The sequence below is a fragment of the Antrostomus carolinensis genome, unplaced genomic scaffold (assembly GCF_000700745.2).
Source record: "Antrostomus carolinensis isolate BGI_N321 unplaced genomic scaffold, ASM70074v2 scaffold3483, whole genome shotgun sequence".
NCBI lineage: Eukaryota > Metazoa > Chordata > Aves > Caprimulgiformes > Caprimulgidae > Antrostomus > Antrostomus carolinensis.
The window spans coordinates 158,914-171,234 of NW_010304350.1; the positions used below are offsets into that span (position 1 = coordinate 158,914).

General features: G+C 39.8%; 1 protein-coding gene across 1 annotated transcript in view; it reads right to left on the reverse strand.

The window, feature by feature from the left end:
* Window positions 1–8,665, reverse strand: part of FARP1 (FERM, ARH/RhoGEF and pleckstrin domain protein 1) — a gene marked incomplete at its 3' end in the record, with an annotated part of 165,123 nt that extends 156,458 nt beyond the window's left edge. Inside the window, exon 1 of the mRNA XM_010164410.1 lies at window positions 8,495–8,665. Within this exon, the coding sequence (XP_010162712.1) occupies window positions 8,495–8,665 (171 nt within the window). The remainder of the gene's footprint in view (window positions 1–8,494) is intronic.
* Between the last annotated feature and the right edge of the window lie 3,656 nt (window positions 8,666–12,321).

Below are 12,321 nucleotides of genomic sequence, written 5' to 3' on the forward strand. Positions count from 1 at the left end.
GCTGTGTACCTCTACAGGAGCTTCACCCAAGTCTGAACCACTGCTAACATGGTCTTGTCCCTTCCCTTCCCTTGGTTGCACGCACATCAGCACCTATCCATCCAACTTTGCAGCAAGCTCATGACTGTAACTAAACTGGTGAAAAACAAAGCTTTTCATGCAGGGTTGCCCCCATGGGCTGCCTTACCACAGAGTCAGATAAGCATCCTTGCCAGCCCAGCAGAGCAGGTGGGAACGCCACCTCTACCAGCCGAGCAATCCAGGCGTCCTGCAGAAGCAGGGAGGAAGGCAGGGCTTGCGGCAGACTTAAGGTTTGAGGAGAGGAAAAGCACAGGTGATGACCTCTGACAAATGGATGGAGAAGAATCCCAGTGCAAAAAGAGGAAAAATTAACATCCCAAGCTAAAAGGCAAAGCAAGGTTGGATGCAGAGCCAGGAAGCCACAGCAGGCAAATAAACCTGGAGAGAGGCATTTCAACAGTCTGTGTTATCACCAGGCAAAAACTGTTAACGCGTGACCATATTCAACCCAGAAGGAACTGAAAGGGAAATGAGTGGACAATTTATACCATTTTGCTGTTCTTTTATCCTGTACTGCTTAAGCCTTTGTTTACACAGATAGCTTTCCATTCTGTTCAAAACAACGGAGGAAAGCAACTGCACAGGGATTCCACAATAAAGGTTCCTTCATCTTTGAAGGAGAACAGGTGGGAGAACAAGTTGCAGGGTGCTACGCTTTTACTTGCAAGGTAAGTTAGTGAAGTTCACGGTGCTGTAAATGGCCATTCATCATGCTGTGTGATACAATCACGTACCAGTACTGCTTTACATCTGAGCCCAATGTTTTCTGCTCTTTTTCTCAATGTGGGACTATAGGCTGGGTGTGCTTTGAACTGCCTGAAGTCTAACATGAGCTTGTGCTCCTGGCAAAGCATCACACTTATGCTGCATTTCCTTAGCTATGGACAATACACACTTATTTCAGGAGGAGGAAGAAGGCAGCTATTTTTTTTCTCCAGAAGCTTATCCTGCTCATTTATTATGCCCCCCCTAGAGCATATGGTCAGAAGCAAAGACAACCGTTTTTCATACAGAGATTAAGGAAAGTAACTTAAGCTCGACCACCTCATGCTGACAAAGAACGGGCTTAGAGTGAATCATGGCACGCACGTGCACCACCGCAGCACAGCACCAACCCACTGCTCCTCTGCAGCACGCTTTATTTTGCAACTCCTCTCTTACAACTAGGACAGAGAAAAGCAGCCCTGTGGCAGGTACATTTCACCCACCCCAGCACATCAGAGCTAGACAGCATTGCCACCAGCTGTGGGGTGCAGGGAAGACTCACATATCACTTTGGCATGGTTGGGAACTAAAAGGAAACAAAGGAATTTCTGTGAAACATGTTAGGTATGTAGATGATAAATGAAGTCTAAGCTATCACCCTATGCTCCCCTTATAGGGATGTACAAGCATCTCTAGAGTGCAATTAATCTCATCCTAAAATACATGTTCGAGACAGGTGTGATGAACAGCCTGTTGAAGGTACCATGTTTTCACCCTAACTATGAAGAGTGATTACTGAGGCTTTGACAACTAGTTTTAAAATCTTTAAAGCTGGAAGAGATGAACCTCAGTCTCAGGGGGAAGGAAGGAAGCATACAACAGGCAGTTCAGCTGCTCTTCTTCCTCTAACCAGAGGCAGAACATCCCTCGCATCACCCCTGAAACAGGAAAACATAGTCCTAGCAGAATCAGCCTCCACTTCTGTGACTAGCTACCCACTCACCCAGACATGTACACTTTGAAGAGGAGAGATGGCAAACAGCCCCCACTGTTCCTTGGACAGCTGCCACTTCTGAAGAGGGAAGCCAAGGGGAACACCCCATAGCTGGAGAGGGAGCCCACGCATCCCAGAGCATCAATCCAGCCTCATCAGTACTGCACAAACCGACTTCCAGGCACAGACATGGTTACCAGAATTAACAGCCTGATATCACTGACCCCTTCAGTCAGGGCAGCGGGGTTCAGAAACGCTCACGCTCTGCCTCCTCACCCACAGCTGCCCTTCCCTGTGCCAGCTCTGTCCTCCGCTCTGCGGCGCCGGCTCACGCACACACTGCTGCGCGGCTTGGTGAGTCAGCTGAACTGAGAGAGGTGAGAAGGCGTCATTTGATAAGCCTTCCCTGATTACAAGTTAGGCTAATTCATTCATGAAAATTACATTCATTTCCCAGTTATCTTCAAATACATCAATCCAGTTTGAAAATGGACTGGCTCTGTTGGCACTTAAAATTATATTTCCGCTTATTCTGTTCATTCTACAGAGTATCGTAACAAAGAAATCAGCAGTTTAAACAGCCTGCTGCTGGCTCAGGTTACAGAAGTTTGCTTGAGGATTATTCTCCCTTCCATTTTGAAAAGCACATAAATTATTAACACAAGTCACTAAAATTCCCTTTCTTTCAAAAAAGACATTCTAATCATCTGTCAAAAAAATAATCACAGTTTACTGGTTATTCACTAATAATCTTCTGCTGAGACAAACGCAACTGATGTGTTTCAGAACTACAGAAAAAAAAAAAAAGCTTTTCTTCTTGTAATTTCAGAAGATCCAGCAGGGTTGGTGTGACAATTAGTGAATATTTAAATGCTTGATATTCATTGGAAATAGTCTGACAGTGATGGCCAAATAATTTCAGGCATGAGAAGAAAAGAAAGTCTCAGACTGATGAATAACTGACATTTGACCTGTTGTTCACTTCCTAAGCTGGAAAAAAATGCAATTCATATTGAATTGTGGTTGAAGCCAGCTAAGAAAGCATAAAACACTGTTTCATGTTTCTGCACTGCCTTACTGTCTAATGCTCTTTTTCTAAAAATGCATTATTCACTGGTTAAAATATGCATATTGAGGACAAGGGTAAATACCTAGGACAAATCAATTATCCAGAAATGTTACAGAAAATAATTTAAACATTTGTAAAACCATTGCTGAAATTTGGAATTTAATAGCGTAACACATTGCTTGTGGAAACTTATCACAAAGCACATGTAATCTTTGTGGTTGAGTATCAAGACTTTCTAATATTGAGCTTTTTCTGGCATGCTTACACTGGCCTGAAGCTGGCGGGCAGTACACTGAACAGAAGGCATTTTCCCCACAAAGGGAATGTGAACCACCATTATATGGCTCCATGAACAAAACAAAACCAGCCACACAAAAAACCTCACCAGAACATTACCCTCAAGACCCAGAGCCCCAGCAGGATTATGAAGTCCTTCTCTCTGAAAATTTGGGACTTGAGGCACAGAAACTGCCTGCCAAGGCACTACAGCCAAACCCCAGTGGAAGATAAATAGTTGTAGAGCAAGACCATTTGGTCTTTATTCTCAGATAACCTAAAGATGAGGAAGCCTTTTCTGAGAGAAAAGCAGATTGAAATGAAATGTTTACAACCAATGTTTACTAAGGATTATACCCTCACTCTGCTTTCTATTAAGAGACTCCTGTTGCTTAAGAAACCAGGTGTTAATCCCTCAAAGCAGATGACATTTTCCAACCCTGCATATTTCACAAAGCTTGAACGCATTCACAAGGAAAGAAAGTTTACATTAAGACACAAAACAGATGTTTAATAAACTTGAGTAATCCGACAGCCTTTCCAAAAGACAGCCACAAAGCAGCAGCAACTATTTTCATCAGATGCAATAAAGAGGACTTTGGTTTGGTTTTAATTAAAGATACCGGATCCTAACCTGAAGAAGAATCCTTACCTCCTGTGATATACTTTGATCTCATCTTTGATGCTAACAGGAAAGAAACAACTCTGATTTTCTATTTAGCATCAGTAGGATTCACCCAGAGGGCAGGATATGATCAGTGACAAGTATCATGTCAGTCAGGGTTAAACCTGGTCTGAGTCACCAAATCATCCCAGCATTCTAACATGAGAACCAGTCATGTCTTCAACATTACCTAGAAAGGAACAAGACTGACTCTTTCTGCTTAGGAGTAGTTTTAAAGCAGGTTACTTCTGGCACTGAAACAACTATAAAAGTAAATATAATATAAATGGCATAAACAGTAAACATTAAAGGGTTTTCTCCCCCAGAAGAAGTAGAGGCAACCATCAGCTATTTTTACTGTTCCTTAAAAACTGTATTTCTTTTTTACCTAAACTGGTTTGAATCTACAGGCGGGATCCCATTAACACAAACATAAGAAAATCTGTTATGTTTTACTACGGTTTTATGGAATCAATCCGATTCTCTTCCAACTAACTTTGATGAGACTGGTAGAAATAAAATCAGAGCAAAATCAAGCCGAACTGTACACCTCCACCCTCTCTTGTATAACATACAACCTCTATTTGGCAATGTTGGGTTTTGCAAATCTTACAGTAGAAGTGTCAACCTTTCAATATGCCCAAGATCTATCTATATATGATTGCCATTGTGTGTACAAGGGTGAAAAAAAATGTTCTTCCTCCTTCGGATTAGTCATTTTAGCTAAAGCTGCTGTCCTCTTACCTGCAGAAAGGGACTGTACTTGCTCATTCTATCATGTAGTCATAACTCAGCCAAACACCAGCTGAAACAGACTGCTGTCTTTTGTACCTCTGTGGTCTTCATTTAGAACATCTAACTAATTTTTCAGTAAATACAACCAAACTGGAAATTAGAAACAAAAAACAAGAGACAAAAATCTATTCCACGCTTGCATGCAACCCCTTCATAAAGTTAATACCATGACCAACAGCTGCCAGTGCTGAGTGATCATGAACTTTCAACTCCTGGCCTGATTTTCAGGCACTAATCACCTACAACTGCAGGTGAAGCAGCTCTTGTCTGAGAGTTCACAACAGACTTGAACTAAAAGTACAGAAATTTAGTCATAAAAAGCTGAATAAAAGGGGAATGTTATTATGCATAATTTATCTTCACATAGCAGAGCAGACAAAAAATGTTTGAAAGTATAACTGATGAATTTTATACTTTCCTTTTATGTTAAAGGCAGTAAATATGAAGTGAAAGTAATATAATCTCTTTTGTGAAAGCAGCAGTGCCTACCTTTCCCCTGACTCCCCCAAGCATCTGTATTTCCTTGAGGAGAGTCATGAAACCAGCTAGCTAGATGTAAAAGATCCAGGATTACCTATTCAAGCTTTCACTGTCATTTTGGAATATAGGAATGTTTGGAAATTCTGCAATGAAATATTGTTTGTTAACAGCAAGCAGCATATAAGATTTCTCTTATGTACCCTTTCTTTTACAATACTGAATTTGCAAAGATTGATGAAAAGGTCTTCATTGTGGCTTTGGTTTTGCAAGTCTCCCATACAAACTCTTTCCATATACTTTATGGGTTTCTTCCTGGCAAAAAAAAAAAAATCATTTACAGGCCCATATGAAGTGATGTGGATATCTTTCCTTTTTTTTTTTATTTTTATTTTTTTTGGCTTGTGAGAAGCTAATACAGTGAGCTAGACATGGTACAATTATACAGAACCAAAGCACTGACACCAAAAGAACCAACTTTCCTTTAGAAGGACAAATCTCACCAGAATTACTTCACTTTTAAATAGCCCAAAAAGCATCAGCTGGGGGGGCAATGGAAGCAGGTCATGTTTTTCTCCTGTTTTATTATATACAGAACAGACACAGAAATCTGAAGGATTTTGCTTTAATAAAAACAAGTCATTTGCATATGATAGGAGAAAGGAGATTGCCTAAATGCAAAGGTATTGAATCCTGCCTCCTGGAAGATAATTAAAAACCCCCAAACAAACAAACAAAAAACCCAAAACCTCAACAAACCAAAACACTACAAAAAACCCCAAACATACAACAACCTCAAAACAAAACAAAAACAAACCCAAGAAAAACACCACATGGATAAGATCTTCTTCCAGTTTTAGCTAACGGGGGAGGTGGGAACTTATAATAAAAGAAATGTAGGAGTAGCAAGGAAGGAGGACTAGACAGAAGGACAGTCCCAGCTACTTCACTACTTCTCTCAAATTCAGGAAGAAGTAGCACCAGTATCTGTTTCTATTTTTACACAGATTTCATGAGCAAATAATAAACTGGCATGACTTAAACTTCATAATGTCCTAAAAGACACATTACAAACAGAATAAAATTTGGTCCATTTGCTAATAGACAGAAGATGATTCAGCAAAATTCATGAATCTGTAGAAAACACAAAACCTTCTCAGTTTATGCTTGTAACATATTTGGAAGGTTATTTTCATTAACTGTGGAAGCTCAAATTTTGGAAAGAGTTGTTCAGACCTTCAATCATGCAAAAAGCCTTTAATTCTCCCCAAAGCAAGCCCACAGATGTGCTTAGACATGTATGTTTAACATCCTCTGCCCACAGCCACACTTGCTGCTCCCAAAATGCTTAATTGAAATGCTGTCACTTTCTTTTTCTGTGTATACTGCATCAATCTGGTTAAAAACAAGCAGCTTGGCAACATGGGTTTTCCAACATGAATAAATATCTCAATGTAGATGTACTAAAAGGTCTTCAGTTTTGTGAGCTACAGCTAAAAAGTTAATGCCTTTTACAGCAGACTGAAAACGATGTGTATCGCTCCGTCTGACTATGCATACCTTAAAGACAAAAGGCTTTAGGAATCTGCTCTAAGAGACTTCATAATCTAAGCATCCTGCAAATTTCAGCACAAGATTTGACTTTAAAACCAACTGGACTTGCCTTGAATTGAGGTAGTTATGACATAAAAGTTTCAGAAAATAATAATATTGAAGTGATCTGAACAGAGAGTTTAAACACCCAGGTCGTCCAGGTGTTGCTGAAGTTTAAAAACAAAAAGTAATGCTGATGTCTTCTAATGTTGAAGATAGAAAAAATACTGTTTTCTCAAACTTCCAGAAGCAAAGCTGAAGTTACACAGGTGCACTGCATCCATACGTTATTATGCTTGCTTCTAAACAATTTAATGAAAGGGATCCAATCTCAAAATGGTTCCTGCTAAGTGTTTGTTAAAAAGAATTATTAACTCTTATAAATTGCACGTCATTTCCAAAGTATGGTGAAGTAGCAGTTGTGGAGGAGGAAAAAAAAGGTTGTTTCTGGGATAGGAGGGATATTTGTAACACATAAGACAAGGAGCACAACTTTCATTAGCATTTGATAATTGAAACTAGAACGACACTTTTGAACAGCGATGATGACCTAAACACTGGTAATTTTAGTCTATGCTATGGATATTTGCTAGGCATTCTGAAGGACACATAAGCATAAAAAGCTGCTACATACATGAGCATTTCACTTGATGACAGTTCGGTTCCCACATACCTGCCTGTCCAGAGAACTTACTTTCTACTACAAAACCTGAGACCGAGCACACAGTTATAGTCAGGTCACAAACAGCAGCAGAGAGCAGACCAAATAAGCATGTGCGTGTACACGCACAAAACAGACAAACAAAAACTTATAAACAGATAAACAATAATCTTTTAAAATGAGGATTTTCCTAGTGAGAATTCCTTCATCTTTAATACAGAGATAACATTTTTTCAGTGATCACAAGTGCTTTCACAGAGCACTATACATGTAACAACTATGTATCTCGCTGATAACCCCCCACAGAAGGGAAAGCTGAGCCAAAGAAGGCATGGAAGTTACCATAGCTACATAAAATGCAGGTAAAAAAGGATGAAATTTGAACTCAGGTTTTCAGTTTCCTATTCACTGAACCCAGAGGGCTTTCAAAAATACACATTCCAGTACACTTTCATAATAGCAACAGTGTTCAACAACCTTACATCTTAATTACCTAAACATGGCATGTTAAAGTCATTAGTGGTTACCAACAGCTAGATAATGTAAAACAGAATCAGTCTTTGTATCAAAACTAATTCAAATTAACTCTTCTGATCGCACACACACAAAAGCAGTAGTGACTCTGCTTTTTTGGCAAGTACAAACCTAGATTAATGTCAATTGGGTACAGAGAAACCTTAGATGAGCTTGATTTGATTCTTTTCTTGCACTCAACGTATGTGTGAGCACTTGGTGCCTGTAAGAGTGATACAAATTAGTGAAAATTTTGATTATTTCAAATTACTATCCTAAGGATTTGTCAGAGGAAAAGAAAAAAAAAATCCACTGGATCAAGAGCAAAAGAGCACCAAGGAATCAACTGTATCAACTGTTCAGCAAGGAGAGGAAACCACTGATGTAATACTTGAAGGGAAAAAAAAAAAACCCAAGGACTTTTACTTCTTCTGAAGCTGTTCAACTAGAAACAGAATAATAACTGCAATTTACAGTTTATTTCACTGTTTAATGTTATTCTGTTGCACCATCATCTATTTAATTCTGATATAACAACCATTTTTTCTGCCACGTGAATTCATTAGCCAAAGAATCGCAGTTGAAACAAAAAGAGAACTGGTTTGAAAACACACATTTTAGAAATGCCCGAATCACCTTTAGCCACCCCAACCTCCACATTCTTACCGGAACATCAAAAGTTTCCTGTGTGTCATCCAGCATCTGGATTTTGATGGAGACGAGTTTTCCTGGAGGTGTAATAGGTGGTTTCTGTCCATGCTCCAAGGTACTGATCCCAGAATTTTCCTGAGCTCCTAACCGGGATCCTGCTGTTGGTCTCTGCTCTGTTTCACCCATGTTTAGAGAAACGCTTTTCTTCTATCTGATAAAAGAATAAGGGCAAAGAAGACTATATCACTTTTAAATAAGAGCTGTTGCACATAAGTATTATTAATATATACTTACAGCTCATAAACCATATGACCATTAACACATTAAATAATAACCATTATGATTTTTTTTTAACATCTCATATGAAGATAAGAAAATCAAGCAAACTTATACTTTTGAAGATACACAGGCTAAAACACCTGCTGGGGGTAAGGCTATTGCACAATGAGAAAATATTCCTTTTCTCCTGGAAAAAAAAACCCAAAAAACAAGACCACATTGGAAACAGAGCACAAAAGAACCCAGATTTCAATGAATTATACTGATTTTTATGTATGTATGAATCAGGCTGTTAGCAGCCACAGCCAAGAAGGGAGGATGGTGAGGAGAGGTGGGACAACTCACCACTTACTGACCATCATCCCTTCCTGGCCATATCAGTACTTCCTCCTTTGGTCCTTCCAGCCTTCTCTGGCCCTTCTGCAGCTGCCACTTTGCTTAAGGCTCTGCGAAGCAGCAAAGCCAAGGGGTACAAGATGACCCCAATTACATGACCTAAATATTTTGTTTCCTTTGGGGACCAGAGCTGCTCTAGAACCTGGAGCCCAGCCTGATCCCACTGATGGGCCAAGGACTACGAGGATGTGCTTCTGGGAAGTCTAAAAGAAGCCAGAGCAAAAACACTGGTTGGGAAAAGCAAGGGAAATCTGATTTCCCACAGAGCCCTGTGAGCAGGAGGGGAACACCAAGGAAGGCACCTTCCTTGCTATGGTGGGGGAAGGCTACACCTGCACCAGTTCGCCTGCACCACTGGAATGTGGATGTGCTTTGTATCCATGGAAAGTAATCTCAGAAACTGGCTTGCTAATTTTGTTTCCGTGCAGCTTTCGCACCACATTACACAGCACATTTCTGCTAAATAATTATTCTACCCTTAAAAGGGAGCAGAGCTACAACAGTGATTCAGTGTGATTTTTCATTAACTGGTACAACTTTGAACCTTCAAGGATCATTAGTTTTACTTGTCAAATGTTACACATCATACTGGAATTTCATTTCACTCCCCCCCCCACCCCCCCCTTTTGAAACTCTAGCTGGGTTTCTGATGAAACCTGCTGCTACTCTCTATTTATCTTTCTCGGTAATTGCATTTCCATTCTCCATGACTTTTATATCCTGATCAATGACCATTAAAAAAACATGTAGCACACTGAAAGAATGGAAATGTAACTTTCCAGCTGAACAGAGGCAGAAGAGTACTGCCAATCACTGTCTGGCTTTTACTCTCAAGGTTACAAATATTGAGAAACTTATGGGGGAAATAGGAAGCACAAGATAGCCTGTGGATAAGTGAATGCACCATCAGTTCCACAGTATATTATAAAACATGGTGCCATGTAATAAGATACCAGCTCCCTCTGCAAGGACAGAATAAAAACAGTCCTGTCTTCGGCAGGGCATACTATTTACTACACATCACTCTTCTGTGTCCTGACTAATTTGTTCCCACAGATTTTTTACACAGCAAGTGGCCTGGAGTAAAAGAATTTAAAACAGCACTTTGATTAAACTGGGGTGGGGGGGGATGTTAATGGGAATGAAAAATTAGTGATTGTGCACTTCTACATAGCAGCTCAACAGGTACAAGTGAAGAGAACAAAAAACTGCAGGCAAACTTCTGCAATGAAGCAGCACTATCCTACCCAACAGGGCTGGAGATCCTAGTGAAACCTACCCAAGCACATACCAAACACTACTGAAAGGCAAGTTTTTCCCCAGCTGGCATTGTAATCTAAAATGTAAAAGGAATAATTTAAAATAATAAAATCAATTTAACTGAATTAAATTAAAACCTTTTTATGAGACAAAAGTGCCAACAAGAAAGCTGCAGTTGGAGGCAGGAATTCCAGAAGAAAAGACTCCAAGCTCTGTACAGCAAGACTCCAGGCCTACTTCAAATAGATCTCCTTTTCATGCATGTGAAATACACGGGGACATTCATAAAGGTAACACATGCAGCCTGTCTGGAAGTGCCACAGCACACAAAGATACTGGTCCATGTCCTTATTAATTCAAAAGCTGTTTTAAGAGCTATTCTGAAGTCACCATATACCACAGACAGCACCAACACAGCAGAAAGGACCTCTGCTGTGTTACTACAGTAGTTTTTTACTAGGTACAGACATTTAAAGTGGATGAAGAAGAAATCTGTTCCTGCCATTAAATCCTAAACATAAGAATCAATCCAGTCAGTTCAAGTGATAAATTGATATTAAATAATCAATGCAAGGAATATTACAGAGCTTGAATCTTTCTATAAATGTTCTTCTGACTAAATGATCTAATGGCCCACACACACATTCAGACAGGCCAATGAACTTAGTGAAACAAGGAAAAAAGACCCAAATTTAGAAGCCAAAAAAATCGTGGAGGAAAGGTACAAGCCAAACCACTCCATATACACAGCTGAGAGGTTTTTTTTTTATTATCATAAAATCATCATCACAGAACTGTTTGGGTTGGAAGGGACCTTAAAGATCATCCAGTTCCAACCCCCCTGCCACCAGCAGGGACACCTTCCACTAGACCAGGTTGCTCAAAGCCTCATTCAGCCTGGCCTTGAACACTTCCAGGGAGGGGGCTTTATTATTTTTATTATTATGATGATTACTATTACTTTATTATTACTTTTCTATTATTATAAGTTGGTAATATAGAAACTCTTGTAACACATATATTGAACCTTTCAGTTACACTCACTTCCCTCTGAAAGCAAACATCTAAAAAGTATTTGCCACCCTGACCACATGCTTCTGTTACCTACAAAATTAAAACCAGACCTTTCATTTTTTAATCTGTATCTATATCTAAACATCAGCGTGTTTCATTGGACATTATTTAAGGTTTTTTCTGTATGACACTAGTCTCACTATGGTGCTGTCATAACATCAGCATAATATCTTTATTATGCCTTTATGTAAGAGGCCTTAAAAATTATTACAATTACCCTCTCTAAAATGATGCAGCTTGTCAGTCAAGCTGCAATGCCCTTCTCTAAACCACTTTGATCTAGAAGACAGTGAAGTAAGGTCACAGAATGCAACAGAAGACTATTAAGCAAATATTGAGCAAACCTGGGGGGATTAGAATACTTAACATCTGTTATGATGAGGAGAAGGATCAAGTGTGGATAGAGAATAGAGAATTTTAAAGACAATCTAGTAGAAAGACACCGTTGATGAACTGGGGAGGGTATTAATGGAGAAGAAAAAGCAATGGCCACCAGACTCCAACACATGCAGCTCTAAGCAAAACATAAATGGAGGTAGACAACCAGTACGGGAGCAAAGAGAGGGGCAAATAAAAAGGACTCATCTGAACTCTGAAAATTATGAGTTTCTACCTGCTTTTTTTGACAGCTGGTGAAACCCAGGGCCAAAACCACAACTCTTGTTTCTGCTGCAGATTCACTGGGTGTCAGTGCCCTTCTCAATAGTGCTGTAGCATCTGCAAAGATGGAGAGAGACTGCTGCAGAGAGCTAACCTGCATCCCAACCTGTGCGAGGGGAGAAGTCACCCGAGGCAGCTGAGCTGCCCATGGAGGAGCCTTGGAGCCTCCTGCT